We start from the raw sequence: 18,764 nt of genomic DNA on the forward strand, positions 1-18,764 counted from the left end.
TGAATTCCAGGTATGCACTACACAGGTGATTTTTTTGGAAATGCTGGCTTATCAGAAAAGCAATGCTGCTTTTGGATCATAATGCTGGTTTTACGGTCTTTTGAAGACCATAAAACTAGCTTAGTTAACACACATAAATTCTTACTTGGTGTTGCAGTGTCCAATCTCACTGACACGGGCAAAGCTACACCATTGCGTCAGGATACTTAAGAGCTATTCAGCTGGAGAGGTTAGTTAAATAATTAACAGATAAAATCTATGTATCTTCCTACGAATCATTATAAATACAGAATAAAAATTGTATTTAAAATAAGATGATGCTTCTTCACTATGTTACAACTATTTCAACAAGCCAGCATATTTGGGATCACATCCATTTCTGATAAGGATCATCACCGCACCAGGACCTCACCACATGGTTTTCACAGAAAGCAATCCATGTTTTCCCAGAGCAAAACCCCACTCTGAAGCAGCAAAGCACACTGCACTTCTCAGATACTGGGAACCCTTAATCTCTGGCCTGGTGCCCAGGCACAACACATCGGAGGAGTAAGCGTGCCTTGCTATGACACCAGACCAGGACTCACCATTCCTTATGTGTGAGGAGCAGCATACCCATGGCACAATAGACACTCATGACATGTGCATCTTAGGTAACAGAAATACATTTGCAGTGGAGAGGAAAGCTGTTGTAGGAAGGCAGACAGAATATTATAGCTAAGCCAACTGAGCTGCTGAGCTCACTGTCTGGGGGAAAAAAAAGGGAGTAGTAACATGAAAATTCTTTTTCTCACCTAGAAATCCTGGGGAGGTAACAGATACCTATATACCTATACCTATATATTAAGCCTGGTGCTCAGCATCACAGAACAGCATGATACTAGAATCCCATCAGATCATCCAGAAGTTTGCCAACTCGTTATTTTGCCAACTAAAGTCTTGATCTTGTCATAATCTCAATGTTTGTGCAGCCACATGGAGCCCAGTGTAGCAGTGGGTATTTTGTCAGGTTTTTTTAAATCAACCATTTGTTCAATCTGCAGTAAATGAAGGCAGCCAGTCATGCTGCCATTTGAAGAACGTGCGGGTACAGGTGTTAAAATATTTCTGACACAGTGAGGGCATTAATAATGAGCTCCAATTGTGCTGGGTATATGTGGTGGATATAAGAGCACTCTGCCTGGATGTCTAAATATCCTGCTGATTCCTACACTGAACTTTATCAGAATTCCCAAATCACATCACTTTTAAAAATGTCTAACCTTATCAACAAAAATCCATTTCAAGTGATTCAGTTTCAAGTGTGCCTCCTACAGCAAACCACAACATGATGCTTTGTGTATTCATTTAAAACAAGCAGCATTTTGCTGCTAAAAAAGCAAGAGGTTTGTTCTCCTGACTATCCTTCTGAATCATAACAACAGAACAAGCAAACAGAATAAAAAATGGAAGTCTAAATAGTATAGAAATACTGTTTATTTCCTAAAAATAGGGAAATGCCAGTCTACTCCTGATGGAAAGACACTGTCTATCAAAGCAGCTGAGACGTTTTAAGTGGGGCTGGGGCAGAATCCCAAGGAGATACTCATTCTTATCCAGAAGATGGTAACATCAATGGAGAGGCTGCATCTGAAGAGAACCGATATCCTCCACTGCAGTGTAGTGAACTAGCACACCTCACTCCAGAGCATTTTGGAAATTTCAAGTTAATTCTTCACTAGAGCATCTACCCATTTTCCTGACTCCTTCTTTACCCATTTCCTTGCAAGTCCAGTGGGAGGGATGGGTTCATTTTCCTGACACCATGTGGCACATGCCCAAATGTAGCAATCAGAAGTGGGCTTTGAAAGAGTGCGGAATGATGAGATGCTCACATTTTCTGAAATATTGGAAACTGTGCGATTTAACCCTTCATTGCTCATTTAACAGCTGTGGCTTTAACAGTCAACTGGCAGGTAGCCTAAGGCTTCTCATTTTGCTTATTTAAATGAAGGTGAAAGCAGGTGTCACTCAACTGCAAGAGGCAGCTGCGCTCCCAGCTTCAGTGAACGCATTTGTCTGCTTTGACATTATTGCACTCAGTAACTTTGCTCATGACTTCTGAGCTCCCAAAAACACCAGGCAGAAGGGATTAGGGTGTAGTCATCGCCTGTCTCCATTTAAACTTGCTCTAAGCCATGTGCAGGGCAGCTGCTGTGGCAGTCCTTGCTCTTTGCAGCCTCTCTTTGGGGCAAAAAGAGAACTACTTCCCTGGAGCTGCTGGAACCATTCCTCTCTACTCACTGGTAAGGGAGCTGTGAGGATTGGACAGGATTTGGAGAACATAATGCCTACTGCTCCAAAACGAATTGATGGGGTTTGCACTGAGACAATCAGTGATGAAGTATGAGTGAATGAAGGCAAATCCTCAAAAGATCTCTACTGCTTAAAACCTGCAAACAATATAAACCCACCAAACTAGAGGGGGAAATGGATAAATAAGTAGGATATGCAAATACAGAAAAGAAAATTTGCACAGACACATGTCAAAGAGTTTCAGTACCACTAGTAGTCAATAAGGATGGAGAGTAAGAGAAAGACTGGGGTTACAGTTTCTTATTCCTCACCCCCAATACATTAAGGTCCAGAGAAATTCATGGCCTAAAATATTGATGTCACAAAGGCTGAAAAATGATGGACAATCAAGTACAAGGACAGTAAAATAACTACGTTAATTCTTTAACATGAGCAACACTGCTATTACAAGGCAAATACAAACATTTCGGCATTTTAAAGATGTCACTGAATTAGTAGGAGGGGAGATGTTGCATCAATGAAAAAAGGGCAGCTAACTATGCAACTTATCAGAGAGAAAAGTCAACCTCTCAACAGTGTAGGCACAGCTGAACTCTTGGACTATGTGCGGAATGCAGACGAGCAGCATGATGTTATCATTAATCTACTTAGAAGGCTGCAAAAGCAACAAAACCATGGAAGCATTAGCAAGAATAAGGTAATACAAACAAAAGTGGTAGGAAGCTTCACTGTAAATGTGTTTTACTGAAAGTAAATGAAGCCCAAAGAATAGATGGCTGCGGTAAGAAACAAATGTTTCACCACCCTTAGTTTTCAGCTACATTCACTGGTCTGATAAATTATTTTTTTATGGAATAGGGTACTGTGGGGATTTCCTGAAAAGCTCCATAAAACAAGCAAAATAGGATTTGTCCTGGCTACAGTTATTACATTGCTGTGAACTGCTAAGCAGCTGATAAAATTATACGATGCAGTGAGATCAGCAGGACCTCGTCTCTACTCCTCCCTGTCCAAGAGACAGGAGCAATACTAGCACACTATAAAGAGACAGTCCAGCAGCACAGAAATGGTATTAATCAAATACCTCAGTCATCAGACCAAAGCAGACTGTAGCAAAATGCCCAGGATCTCCAACATACAAATTATTAAGGCCCCTTTTTAAATAACCAAGGCAAAGTGTTGTATGGATGCACACCAAGATGAGACATGAAGGATACATAACAGATGATTGACAAAATCCTTGTCTGCATTCCCTCTGATTTTACTGAAGGGCCAGTTCAGCAATACAAAATTTTTTTCAACTTTTCTATCTCTATGAGAAAAGTGCAATTACCAGCTATTGTAAAACAACTACGTTCAGGATACACAGGGAAAAGAACCCACAAATGTAATATGTTCTAAGATGAAAATTAGTTAGAATGCAAATAATTCCCTTTTGAAGAACAGAAGTAACTGCAGAATATTTTTAAGTAACTTTAAAAATAGTTGAGCAAGAGTTATTCTATAAACACAAGTCCCTCATAACACAGCAAAGTTTAATCAAATGGACAGTTTACAAGGTAAACTGATTTCTCACCCATCAAAAGAGATAGAATTCCAACTGTAAACTCTTACTGCAGTAAGTAGGTGCCTAAAAAATTTCCTTTGATTTATCTTCTGGATGTAATCATCATCAGGGCAATCATATTTATGTGAGAACATACCTACTGCACCATACTCTCTGTTAAGAATTTACCTTATGCTGCTCTGCTCCGCTCCATCAATAACAGGTTTGGGAATTTACACCATGGACATTTGGATCATGTTGTGCCCCAAAAAAGCACTGTGATGAATTCTCATTATGTTCTCAGAAAATATATTATTAGCTCTCTCTGATATACTTAGAAACAGGCCACAATTGCCAGAAATACTGCTACACAGTGATATACATGCACACTCTAAAGACCAACAGTGAACACAGATTTTTCTTGCTGTTACTGACAGCTAGAGAATCCAGTTTTGCTGTGGAATCCAAGTTATTTTAAATGGAGCACTCAGAAGACTGGGAAAGGAAGAACTGAAGCAACAAGAATAAAACATAATTTTGTATACTTCAGAACCTGCTCTATTTATTTTACACTCAAACAGACAAGAATACCTACTTCATTAAGATCCAATCAGGTAATTTTCCTAGTCTCAATTCCTTTATAAGACCCCTTTTTTACACATCTTCTTATGAAGTAGAATATATTCTATTTCTGTAGTCTTTTTTCTTTCCTTTTCCTCCTTATTAATACTGACTTTGTCCAGTACTTTTCAAGGCAGTTTCAAACTAATGCAGGGGTTTTTCCCTGTTTTTTAACCTGTTGGTTACTTTTATAGTAAAAAGACAATAATAAAAAACCCAATTAGAATAAAAAAAAAATCTGGAGAGATGTCTCCTTTGATTTTCTTTTCTCTGTGCAAGTCGCATTAGTAATGGGAACACACAAACAGTGGACATAGAAACCGTGCAACAGCATTTTTGATGCATATTAAAAACTGCTGAAATTACACACAATTTTCAACGTATGTCAAATAAAATGCCCAAATTATTTAACCACAACCACTTAATGAACTAGAAATGCAGCAGTCCTAATCAAGTTGGATGAATGTTAGCCCCTGAAAACCAGAAACCTTTTGAAGCTTATCTGAAAATTTATATTTAGCTTATAGAAAGATATGAGGATCAGCAGCTTGTGTAAATTGCAGTGATATTTGAAGACAATCATATGGCGAGTGCTAAGCATCTTGCTAAATTACAACCTAGTATAGGGCTCTTATTCAGGAAACAGTAAAATAGGTATTAAAGTCTACCTTTATTTCAAGTAGGCATATTGCAAATGGTACCTCTGGCACGTGCAAGGGCCGAAGGGGTTATTTCCCCCCAAATACCAAGATAGAAAAAGCTATTTAGTTTTACCAGTTCTTAGGAGGGCAGAAGAAATCAGATATTATTATCGAGGTAGTTTAAGAAACATGTGCAGACAGAAAGGCATACAAATCTTACATTCTTATAACCTGTCTCTAAAATCATCATCTAAAACTGATTCACATTGATTTTTAGACATTCTGAACTTCAAGGATGTTTGAACTTCAGCTTAGATTATAAACAACAATTCTGGCAATCAAGATGCTCTTCACAAAATCCGCTTTTGGCATGTGATATGCAATTGAGGCACAAGTAAAAGACAAAAGGGAAAAGAGAAGATTCAAACATATTAAACATAGGTCCTTTATTTACAAAATGAAAAGAGAATGCAGTATGACTTTGATATCTAATCATTTCTTATTATCTTCCCCAGTAAATAAAGCCAGCATATCAGAGCAGGTTTACAAATGTGCTTGTGCTTTTATACAGCACAATATTATCTTGCAGCATAAGTTGTTGGATCACAGACCAGTGCTTCTGTTCAGCATGGCTTCAGCTCCATTTGTAATATGCAAAAATTTCTTGCAACTGCATTTCTGTTCAGTGTCACCTGCATGCAAAAATGTTCGTAATTACAGCTCCGTAACACATGTGGACACATCCTGTACAGAGATTTTACATGGGGACGAAAAAATCTATTTCTATGGTGTATGGGGCCAAGAAGGAAGGTGCCAGCAAAGATATACACCAGTGTAAGTAAACAGAGTAAACAGAGCTGTACTGACTTGCACCAGCTGAGCCTCTGCATGTTTTTTTTCCAATGTAACCACCCTCTCAAAGGCCAGAGGTGAGCCTGGAAAAGCAACAATGCTCCTTTATAATTATAGCCCATTTCTCATTCAGCAACTGGGATATGGCAGATACTAAAGAAACATCCTGATTCCAAAGAAAACCACAAAGCCATTGTTTTCCACTGAACCATGTCTTAATTTGTTTTCTTTTCCTGATAGCCAATTACTTGTCACATTTTGCACTACCAAGCTGATAGTAAGCCAAGCTCTTGCAATCCCAGCTGTGCTTAGGGTTTTGCTTAGAATTAGCCAGCTGAAGAGGAACACCTTGGAAGCAGAAGACAACACCTATGTGCACCAGCTTGTTTGACCGGCTGGCCTGACATCCAGCCAGTCCTTCGAAGTCAAGGATGGGGTTACACATTCATTTATTATTTCTGCTCATCCTCTTCCCTCCTGCTACCAGCTGGCAGTTACACTGGCAAGTGTCCATCATATATTGCTGAGTATTTTTATGACTTTAAACCTGGATGAATGGGAGGTTACATGTCCCCTCTTCTTAAAAAAAATGATAACAGAGTGTAAGTTATAACTTCAATAGTTTTTTAAGCCTCCTTTCCTGACAAATATAGGCAATATTCCTCAAGAAAATTTCCCACACTTCTACAACATTGCTATTTTTAAATCCTAGGCCTAGTTTGTTCACCCAGTACCATATGGGTTTAACGATGTAAGGCAAAGAACAATACAGACTATGGCTAAGCAGACATGGTGAGGCCAGGAGTTCTTTATGAGAGGCAAATTCAATTTAACATCAAATACCTTGTTCCCTGTCATAAGGGAAAAAGGCTACATATGCAGTGATACAGAGGACAATACAGTGCAGTCAGAGAGCTAAAACTGAGCTTAAACTCCTTAAAAAGAACTCTTTAAAAATCAAAAATCCTTTACAAAGCATGAATACATAGAAGACTTACTTTGGTTTTTAAAGATCCTTTTAAAGGTTAATTCACCTCATACTTGCCTACTTCGGAATTACTTTCATTTGAAGTTTGGCATAAGACATAAAGCCCAGAGAGGAACCTTGTAAAAGTGGTATCAATGCAAACCTGCAGGTAACTGCAGCAAAATCTGAATAAGTGCTAACAACTTCAAAGAGAAGACCTACAGGTAGAGAAGTCTGCTATTTATTTAATTAATTTCAGTGGTTTTGAAGAGAAGTGAAATACTTTGCGTATTATTATAATTAAGCAAAGCAGAGGTAAATTCATTAGCAGGATATAATACCTGTACTTCTCTCATTCTACATCCATGCTGCATTATAGAAGATAGAATTCAGAAGTCAGGATTAGAGTTTCAAAAAAAAAATAAACCCAAACCCCCATTTTCCTCATTAAGTCATTGCTGGAAGGAAAATGCAGAGAGATGGGAGGGAAATACAGACTGTTTATTGAAAACTTCCCCCTCTAAGCAAGCACTATCTATTTTACAAAGATGAAGACTTTTTCTCCAACCAGATTCATCACCTGCAACATATAAGATACCATAGATACAATGACTGCAAAATTACAGCTCAGATCCAGCCTCACAAATACATCTATTCTATCAAAGACGAACAACGTTTTAGGGCCAAAGTATGTACCTAGTGACAGAAAAACATGTATCGAATAATGAAACAGGAATAAAAGACCAATAAATTTGACTAAATACCTCATTACACAGATGAACTTCAAACCCCAATTATTAAAAGTACTCATCCCCCGGGTTTAGCATTGCTAACTTCCCAAAAGATGTTCTTAACACAATGTATCAGAAAGCATGGTTCCTTTGGGTCCATTGTAAGCTTAAACAAAAGTGAGGACCATTAAAATGTATTGTTTCAGGCTTTAGAGGATGTCAGTGACATGAAGCAAACCTTCAGATAAAGAACCACAGGGAGAAAGCTCTAAGGCTTCACAAATGCCTCTTAACATTAGAGTTGTGGAGGAAACACTACTAGACTGTATTATATGATACAATAGACTTCAGGCATGTAGTCATACATATATGTATGTGCCTACATATATATTTATGAAAGAAAAAATATTGCTAGCCTTTTAAATCTTCAGTAACAGAAGCAACACTTCCATTTGCATTTAAAAGGAAAATGCCGTTTTTCATAGCTATCTGAAACTGCAAACTCTTGAGAGTCTTTGCTGTACAGCTCCATTCAGGAAACTAGCATTTGTGGCATTGCCCTTTGGCATACGAGGGGCTGGGCCCGACGAATGGATGCTTTTGTCTTTTAATTACTTTTCAATACTGTGCATTATGGCACCCAGTAGAGCAATACCAGAGAGGAGTCCTCAGCTATTTGTGCTATGCATGTCAGGAAAGACAGAAGCTTCTGGCTGCAAGCTCCCACTCCTGCTGTGCCATGCTACCTGCAGCGTGATGCTCCTGCGGCGCGCACACATCCCACAACTGTGTTTGCAGAGTGAATGCCTATTTACAGATAAAACAGCATTTAAATGCTGTTGTCCTGCCTGTGCAGAGATCTGCACAGTATCAGGAGAACTCTTTGTACTTTATTCTTGCAGTGAAATGTAATTTTCAGTGTAGTTGGCACCAAGACTAAAGTTCAGCCAATGCACAGATTATTCCCTTATTGGGAAGGCTTCAGAGCCCAGGAGGAAAATTCACTTTGATCTATAGTGGCTCTCAGAAACTTCACGTGAAGTGGGTAAGACAGAAATTCCTTCCCACTTAAAAAATTCTCTCCAGAAGAAAAATGAAGCTAGTATAGGAAATTCAACTCTGATCTGGTCTGAATCTGTTAAAACGGCAAGTATAAAAGCACATCTTTATATCAAAATCACAGCTATAACCAAGCTGGTACCTCCAGTGTGGCTCAGCATAAGGCATGCACAGGCATACTGCAGGCTTCTCAGTGTAATCAGCTTTAACATTTAGCTAATTCATGCTGAGCATCACCAGATCCAAGGAGCTGTCAATTCTCCTCAGTACAGGGCTATCAGAAGCCAAATGATATTTCTCAATTTTATGTAGTATTATTTTGATTCAACAGATTGCCTCACATATTTTTCCTATTCCCATGGTTCTACTGTTTAATGTATACTCCATCGAAGCTTCATCCTGTCTCATGCATGTATTTACAAGACTAAACAGAAATGCTGAGACTACTGTATCAGATTATTGGTCTATAAGACCTAGCACCTTGCAACAAAACCTCAAGCTGCTTGTCTCAGAGAATGGCAAAACAGTGCTGGATCTTCTCAGTTGTGATGGAAATGATGATGGCACATCACTAGTTTGATACTTCAAGACAAAAGACTTGTTAGCTCTTACAGACTGTAATTAAATAAAGACTTTTCTCTCTTACTTTCTATGATGCAGCTCTATCTGGAAAGTTACCTCAGTTCCAATAAGTAGGAAAAAAAGTAGGAGTAAAGAGGTAATGGTAAAAAGTTTAAACCAAATCACCCCTGCATTAAGACATTTTATTCACTGTTAAACTTTGAAAATGCAACCTACTTATACATGTGATTTCCATTTTCTTTGGTAAGTACAGGTTTTTTTAAAGAGATTATTCACAGTTTTAAGTATAGGCAGGAAAAAGAATTCCTATTGTCATATCCAAAGTGTGACCATAACAACATGCAGCTTGCTTATTCATCGACATCTCTAAGTGCTGGTCTAATTCTGAGCACAGATTCAGGTTTATAAACCTTTGCCATTTTGTTGAGGCCTATCACCGTAATGGAACCTGAGAGTGATTATTATAAGCAGCAGCTGTAACAGAAATAGAGAATCAGTGTATATTGCCATTTAAAACCCCACACGTCTGAAACAATAGAAGTCAGGAAACACATAAAGAGAAAAGTTGTTAAACAAAACTGAAAGACCAGTCTCTGTTCTTAATCTGCTGTATACAACCACTTAAATCATTATTAAACATAAATAAATATCAATTGTAATGAGGAAGAAACATATGTGGTGTGCTGGATTGCATCTACTCTTGCTGTGAAGATATGTGAAGAATGCCAATGGCAGAGATATACAAAAGCATTTAGACAATCTCTCTTGGACCTCTACTGAAATAGCATATATACAATGTTGTTTAATTTAATTTATGTAATAATGTGAAATTATACAATAGGAAATCAAAGAATTTTAAACTGTTATTCACATTAAATTCAGTGCACGTTTCCTAACTATTCTTTCTTAGCATTTTGTGACTAATGGAATGTAACTGATTCCCTAAAAGCCTCAGGCTGCAACCTGGACTCATACATGCTATGGATGTGTAACTATGACTAACAACAATGGCAACAAATACAACACATACCTTTTGTTACAAGCTGTGTATTTCAGAAGAGGACTATAGGACAAATGGATTAGTATGAAGGTGAACTGTACCTTATACCATTTTCAGAAAGACTGCCCTTTGTTACAAGAAAACCATCACTCTTGGATGTTGAAAATGTAAACTATGAGAAGACTTTGTGGAAAAGTCCTTAATTGGTTGATCTGTTTCTTTTACAGCTGTGTAAGTGCTCACTGTGTGGCAGTTAATTGTATTAGTTATCTGGTGTAACAACCTGATTAATTTTGTACTTCAGCACTATTAACTACCATACCACATGATCCACTGGAGGACGAATGAATTTAATCCTTCTGTTCAAATACAAACCCAAACAAGAATAATCCTGTTTTATAACTTTTAAATAGATAACTTTAATTCTTAATGATTCTTAGAGTACATTAGGAAGGCACTCACTGAAACTATTTAGCTAAGGGTAACTAGACACTTTCATTAGCAAGCCTAATTAATCAGGATTTAAAAATTAACTCTGATTTACAATGGACCATAAAACTATCCAGTCCAAATTTTATCTTTTTATTTCAAGGTTTGTAAAAGATCAAATTAAAGAAACAGTATCAGTACATTATCCCTTGATATTTCAACAGCATTCTCAATATTTGCAGCAGAAATTTTAAAACACAATTAAAAAAACTGGCAGGCCTCAAATCTCTTCCTAGGGTATATTTCTTTTGGCATTTTAACACACAAATAATTGCAACGATAGGTAAGAGAAAAGGAAATGGGAATATACAAAAGGTTTACAAAAGGCATATAAAAATAGGTTTATATGATATACATATCACTTCCACTTTTTGCACTGTATCATATGGTCTTCTATGATATAGTGCAAAAAGACCTCAGTAAAGGAAGTGCTGATTTCTGCTGCTAGAACCCTACTTAATTTCCGTAGCAAAAATACTAACTAAAATTTTACCACAGTAAATGAATTGAAGCCCCAAAGAGGAATTTATTGTTTTAAAAATGTCATGTTCTATAAATAAGGAGGATATTTCATTCCAATAAATGAGAAGAATTTAAGAAAATAAAACCCTAAAACTGGCCCAGGAGTTGATAGCTTAAAATACACGAGCTGGCAAGCAATAGAAGCAATTAGACACGTCACAGGAACTGCTCAGAATTGCTGCTCCTTGTGTATGCTGCAGCACAGCTATTTTTCCATAGCACAGAATTTTCAGGGTATTAGCCAAGCAGGCAGGATAGCAAAGTATTTTACAGAAAATGAAGTATTTTTATATCACAATCAAATAAGGTCTTGGTTTAGAGAGGCACTTTTTTCTGAGTCATTCCTAAAAGAAGTTGCTAAATTCCCTGGTGTCCCAACAAGAGATATAATACAAGCAAGTCTGAGTAAAATGAAGAATGTAATTTTTACAAGCACATTATGAAAGATGGGTTTTTTTCCCTCCCCATAGGCCAAAAAAGAATCCCAAAAAACCCTCTGCATTTGAAATCAATGGCTCCTAACAAAATAACTTTTAAAAGCAAGGGTATGTTCATCCTTCCCTTCTAAATGTGTGGTCAGAAGCAAACCAGAGATTGCCAGGTTGAAAAAAGAAGCTACTTTCCCTGGTGGCCACCCACAGTACCAGAAGCCACTTTGGCTAGTATCTGGGTGAGCCGTGGCTTCCCTGAATAAACCCACTCCACTACAGCACAGTTCTCAGCAGGCACTGGAGGAAACAAAACCTTTTATTGGGGAGTCAAGTTGTTTCTGAGCTTTTGAAAGCGAGCTGTCAAACCCAGAGCAGAATGGGAGAAAGAGCAAGTTAAAAACAAGCACACAAAGAAATGTGTAAATGATGGTTTATGCTTGTTATAAATTACATCTTCTTTCACTCCCAATGTGGATGTGTCTTCAGTGCCTATGAGCTATCCATACACATTATGAAGGGCCCAACCAGGTAGCAGAAGCAGTAGTCGACTCCTGTTGCACTTGTGTAGCAGCACAGTTTATGAATTCCGATTCTGTTTCCCACCTCATTTCCCATCTTACTTTTCCATGTCTATCTCACAAAAAAATACTTGCCATTGCCATCATAATATTAGCATAATATCGATAGAGCACCAGCCAGAATAGTTGGTTTTGATGATCATTTGCAAATTGAGGATAACAAACTGGCTGGATTTCCATTGCCCTACATTTAGAAAGCTTTTTCCACAACCGTATGAAAACCTTTCTGTAGATTATTTGAAAAAAATAGGATCTGAACTTATTACACAGTCTTCAAAACTACACCAAGTAACCTTTATCTAGCTTGTGGACTAGACTTCTGATCTTTGGCTCTGTCAGTGATTTAATTCCTGACACAAAGAAATATGTGAACATTTATAAATCAATCCTTTGTTATCTTGGGCACATTACTTCAGCAATAGAGTACTCACCAGAAATATCCTTTCAAGTTGATCTTGAATGTCTTTCATTCCTGGAAAAGCAGCAACCCCCTGAATCATTTCTACAAAGATACAACCAACTCCCCTACAGAGGAAAAAGGAAAAAGAAAGTATGCAATGTTAGAAAGACTTGTTATAGATTAAATGGACAGCAACAATGATTCTGTCTCCATTACCAAGATTTAAATAATACTTATTTACTTATTTTTTAAAATCAATGCCAGGCTGAAGGACAAGCATGCACATTTACTAAAAACAATGTATATGTACGAATGCTTCTCAAGTGTTTGAAGGCAAGTGTAGAGGTAGCAGGAATACGGCTGTTAGCTGTTGAGACCTATAAAGGCACAGTAGCTGGTCTCTATTTGTACGAGTGCTTCCCAAGCAACAGGATGTGGGAATGGCAGTGAAAGAGGAACCTTGGAAGAACGCTGAATGGGAACAGGACTACGGCACAGAGGCAGACTTCAAGGGCTTGGCACAGGAGGAAGATCTGGAAAAAAACAAGTACAAAGGAAAAAGGCATCTGGCTGATCACGGCCAGTGAACGGAGCTACTGCCCAAATGCAGGTGACTTCAGGGATGGGCTTGCTTGGGCTTTCTTTTTCCCTCTTTTATCATAAAAGAAGGAAACTCAAAGCCTATAGCTCTGAGGGTTGCTAATCCCATCTCCTAGAAGCTCTGGCTGAGAGGTGCTGCAATGGGCTGAGCAGCTACAGACTCCCGCCTCTTCCTGCTGTAACTGCCACCCCACTACTGCTCCTGTTCATGGTATCTCTTAAAAGGTACTTCACATGAGTTCCCCTCATCCCACTCAGTTAAGCAGAAGTACTGGGAAATCAGAGGGAAAAGAAATCTGAGACATACTAACTACAGCACAAAGGATGGGTTCTCAAAAGTAGAAGAAAGCTTCTGCGACTCTAATTCAAATTTCAGATAACCTGTGGACTTTCTTCATCTGAAAAGTGAAACAAATTACAAACTTGCATCTGCATTCTTTCTGCTTGAAGAAAGATCAAGAGTTGCTTGTTCCCCCAGAAAAAATAATTTTAAGAGAAAACACCCCACTTGGCTATCAATTTAAATATCTATTTTAACTTGTCCAATTACATTTTGCTACATACATTTTTCTACAACTTCCGCATGCAAACACCTACATGCTGTATGTCTCTGTATGAAACCACACAAAAACCCCTTCACACAAAACAATGCTGATTCAGTAACCCCAAATATATAACAAAATGAACCAAGAATTTGGGAAATTAACTATGATACCACCTTTCCCTGAAATTGGGAGTTGTGTTTCTGTACAGAAAATCCCAGCAATAACCTCTAATTTAACTTTGTTTCAAGAAAGAAATTATTTGGAATGTAGTAATTACATACCTTTTCATTGCTTATGCATCCTGATGATGCATTCAGAAAGTAGTATTTAATTTTACAGATATGAGTGCATGTATTGGTAAGGAACCAGTTCTAGAATAAAGCAACTTAATGAAAATTGATTGCATATTTTCACCAAGGCCAGAGCTGAGTATTTATAGATACTACTTAACTACAATTATCAGCAGACAACACACGCTTTACTCATTTCTGAAGGCTTTGACCACTACTGAATAGAATCACAGAATCACAGAATCATAGAATCACAGAATGGTTAGGGTTGGAAAGGACCTTAAGATTATCTAGTGCCAACCCCCCCAGCCATAGGCAGGGACACTTCACCGTAGACCATGTTGCCCAAGGCCCTGTCCAACCTGGCCTTGAACACTGCCAGGGATGGAGCATTCACAACTTCCCTGGGCAACCCATTCCAGTGCCTCACCACCCTTACAGTAAAGAACTTCTTCCTTATATCTAACCTAAACTTCCCTTGTTTAAGTTTGAACCCATTAACCCTTCTTCTAACGCTAATGAAATAATTTTACATTGCAGGACAATGAGAGCTTATAGTCAAATTTCTTGAAAAGAAAATTAAACAAGCATCACTATTTTCTAATTCTACATCCAAAAGCATAGGTATATCAAGCAAAGTTTCTCCTTAGGCATTGAAAAGTAGAGAAAACTTTGGAAAGCACAGTTCCAGTCCAATTTTAGAACACTTCAGGTGTTTACAAAAGAGAGGTTAAAATTTACGTTCCATATGCTTCTGCTGGTTACCGAATGAACTGAATTGATCGAACTGTCATTCATCATTTAGTCTGGTTAGTGCTTCGTTAGGCACAGATAGGCACAATTTATCTTAGTCAAATACTTATAAACAGTATTAAGATCTCAGGCAAGGAAAAATTAAAGATTTCAGTCAGAAGCTATTTTATTCAGGATGAGAAATAAAACAATTGAATTTAGACTAAAGAAAAGAGGATTAGAGTTCTATTCTTGCAACCAAAAAACAGGCATTTGATTAGACCAGTGTATCATTGAGGGCATGTACTGGTATCTGCAGAGAATCTTCAGATAGCTGTTTGAACAGAAATACTGTAAAGGCAGCAGGAAGATTTGGCCACGTTTTATATTTTTTCACACAATCTATTTACAAAATTTTCCACTTTTAGTGCATCTGACACAAGTATGGGCATACACAAGTATGCCCTAGAGGGCAGGGGGGCCCAAGACTCTTGGTTGTTATTCAAGGATCACCTGCTCGAAGCTCAGGAGTGTTGCATCCCAACTAGAAAGAAGTGCAGCAGGAGGGCCAGGAGACCTCCTTGGATGGATGAGGAGCTTCTCAGGAAAATTCAAAGGAAAAAAGAGGCTTATAGAAGGTGGAAGCAGGGACAGGCAGTTTGGGAAGAATACAGGGATGCTGTCCAGGAAGCTAGGGACCAGGTGAGGAAGGCTAAGGCCCAGTTAGAATTGAACTTGGCTAGGGATGTTAAGGATAATAGGAAGGGATTCTATAGGTACGTAGCGAGTAAAAGACAGACTAGGGACAACGTAGGCCCCCTCCGGAAGCTATCAGGAGTACTGGCTACCCAGGATTTGGAGAAGGCTGAGGTTCTTAATGACTTCTTTGCCTCGGTCTTCACTGGCAAAGTCTCTGACCGCACTACCCAAGTCATGGAAGGCGAACGCAGGGACTGTGAGAATGATGACCCTAGGCCCACTGTAGGAGAGGATCTGATTCGAGACCATCTTAAAAACCTAAACGTACACAAGTCCATGGGACCTGACGAAATCCATCCATGGGTCCTGAAGGAGCTGGCGAATGAAGTTGCTAAGCCACTGGCCATCATATTTGAAAAATCATGGCAGTCAGGTGAAGTTCCCAATGACTGGAAGAAGGGAAATATAACCCCCATTTTCAAGAAGGGGAAAATGGATGACCCGGGGAATTACAGACCAGTCAGTCTCACCTCTGTGCCTGGCAAACTCTTGGAGCAGATTCTACTGGAAGACATGCTAAGGCACACGAAAAACAAGGAGGTGGTTGGTGGCAGCCAGCATGGCTTCACTAAGGGGAAATCCTGCCTGACCAATTTGGTGGCCTTCTATGATGGGGCTACAGAACTGATGGACAGGGGCAGAGCAGTTGATGTCATCTACCTGGACTTGTGAAAAGCGTTTGACACTGTTCCGCACTACCCTTGTCTCTAAATTGGAGAGACATCAATTTGATGGGTGGATAAAGAACTGGCTGGATGGCCGCACGCAAAGAGTTGTGGTCAATGGCTCAATGTCCGGCTGGAGACCGGTAATGAGTGGCGTCCCTCAGGGATCGGTGTTGGAACCGGTCTTGTTCAACATCTTTGTCGGTGACATGGACAGTGGGATTGAGTGCACCCTCAGCAAGTTTGCTGATGACACCAAGCTGTGTGGTTCAGTTGATATGCCGGAGGGAAGGGATGCCATCCAGAGGGACCTCGACACGCTTGTGAGGTGGGCTGATGCCAACCTGATGAAGTTTAACCATGCCAAGTGCAAGGTCCTACACCTGGGTCGGAGCAATTCCAGGCACAGCTACAGGTTGGGCAGAGAAGAGATTCAGAGCAGCCCTGCGGAGAAGGACTTGGGGGTGTTGGTCAATGAGAAAATGAACATGAGCCGGCTTCAGTGTGCGCTTGCAGCCCAGAAACCAACTGTATCCTGGGCTGCATCAAAAGGAGCGTGACCAGCAGGTCAAAGGAGGTGATCCTGCCCCTCTACTCTGCTCTCATGAGACCTCACTTGGAGTATTGTGTGCAGTTCTGGTGTCCTCAACGTAAAAAGGACATGGAACTGTTGGAACAAGTCCAGAGGAGGGCCACGAGGATGATCAGGGGACTGGAGCACCTCCCGTATGGAGACAGGCTGAGAAAGTTGGGGCTGTTCAGCCTGGAGAAGAGAAGGCTGCGTGGAGACCTCATAGCAGCCTTCCAGTATCTGAAGGGGGCCTACAAGGATGCTGGGGAGGGACTCTTCATCAGGGACTGTAGTGACAGGACAAGGGGTAACGGGTTCAAACTTAAACAGGGGAAGTTTAGATTGGATATAAGGAAGAAATTCTTTACTGAGAGGGTGGTGAGGCACTGGAATGGGTTGCCCAGGGAAGTTGTGAATGCTCCATCCTTGGCGGTGTTCAAGGCTCGGTTGGATGAGGCCTTGGGTGGCATGGTTTAGTGTGGGGTGTCCGTGCCCATGTCAGGGGGGTTGGAACTAGATGATCTTAAGGTCCTTTCCAACCTTAACTATTCTATGATTCTATGAGCCAAAAATCAAGTAAGAAATGCAAACAACTCTAGTGAAGAAAGATTTCCTGCTTGGAAAGAAGAATCTTACTGCGTGTCTTGGACTCTTGTGTAACCTAATACTCCATTTAGTCACACACTGAAATGAGACTGAGAGAGTATTTGATTTATAGAAACAACTAATACAAAAATACAAAGGTTATTAAAATCATTGGGGAGAGAAGCATAAACAACCTTCAAGGTCTGAGTTGGAGAACTTCCATTCCTTTTGGCCCACTTGAAAGTTAAGCTTATGCTTGGTTTCAAAGGTTATAGTGTTAAGCACATTGAAGAATAAGTCTATAGAAATAGAAGACTTAATGAATATTAAAAAAAGGGAAAATAATAATTTTAAAAAGGAAGCATGACATTGAATTGATAGAAGCACCCAGAAAGCCGTAACAACACTACAGGCTTCAAGATGGCTGGATGGTATTTTAGATGTCTTAGTGGTATCAGTGAAATTTAGGTTCACAGCAAGTATAAACTGAGTATATAATAGAATCCCTGAATCACAAAGCATAAGTGCACACACACTGAACATGAAAAGAAGTAAAGCCCCTAATAGGCCTTGAAATTTAGTCTTGTTTTTGTAAACCTCACAAACTATTAAACAGGTTAGAGATATTTTTGAGCAAAGCAAGAATTATTTTTGTGCCAGAAGAAGTGGTTTGTAAGGAAAAATTAAGATAACAATATCATTCTTGGCTACAAGAAAAGACAAGGGACAGGGAGAACATGATGAGTCTATATTTAAAATTATGCAGGGAAGGACAGGGAAGAACCGATTAGGATTTTAATGGTTCCCACAACTGTAGGTAGATCCAAGATAGTATAATTAGAAATAGCAGAATGCCTTTAGGAAATAAAAATTTTAGGGTGAGTGTTAGAGAAATACACCTAAAAATTGTGCTAGCCCCCAGCCTCTCAATGGACTTGAAGCTCCACGGTTACAGTTGTGTAACACTAGACAAGCTAAACCACTTAAGAATATTCTTCAGGGAACAGACTTGGATTAACAGGAGGGTGGATAAGATGACTTCACAGATTACACCCATCTCTATTTTCTGTGACACACAGATTGCTTCTTGAAATACGAAATACAGAAAAATAACTTGGCTTTAACATGCGTGCATCTCCAAGGGTATGTATGTATAATTTGTGCATACTCAGCATACAACATCTTCAGGCAGTGCTTGAGAAATAATTTGTGACAAAAGAACATTTGCCTAACTAATTTCAGTGTACTCAATTCAAATTTTCCTACTTTCTTTGTAGCACTTCTAATTTTGAATAAACAAGCC

At 39.2% G+C, this 18,764-nt stretch overlaps 1 protein-coding gene across 1 annotated transcript in view; it reads right to left on the minus strand.

The window, feature by feature from the left end:
• CDK14 (cyclin dependent kinase 14) overlaps nt 1–18,764 on the minus strand; it is a gene marked incomplete at both ends in the record, with an annotated part of 264,713 nt that overhangs the window by 49,316 nt on the left and 196,633 nt on the right. Inside the window, one exon of the mRNA XM_080610617.1 lies at nt 12,746–12,839. Within this exon, the coding sequence (XP_080466743.1) occupies nt 12,746–12,839 (94 nt within the window). The remainder of the gene's footprint in view (nt 1–12,745; nt 12,840–18,764) is intronic.

This window comes from Psittacula echo (assembly GCF_963264785.1).
Source record: "Psittacula echo genome assembly, chromosome: 2".
NCBI classification, from domain to species: Eukaryota; Metazoa; Chordata; class Aves; order Psittaciformes; family Psittacidae; genus Psittacula; species Psittacula echo.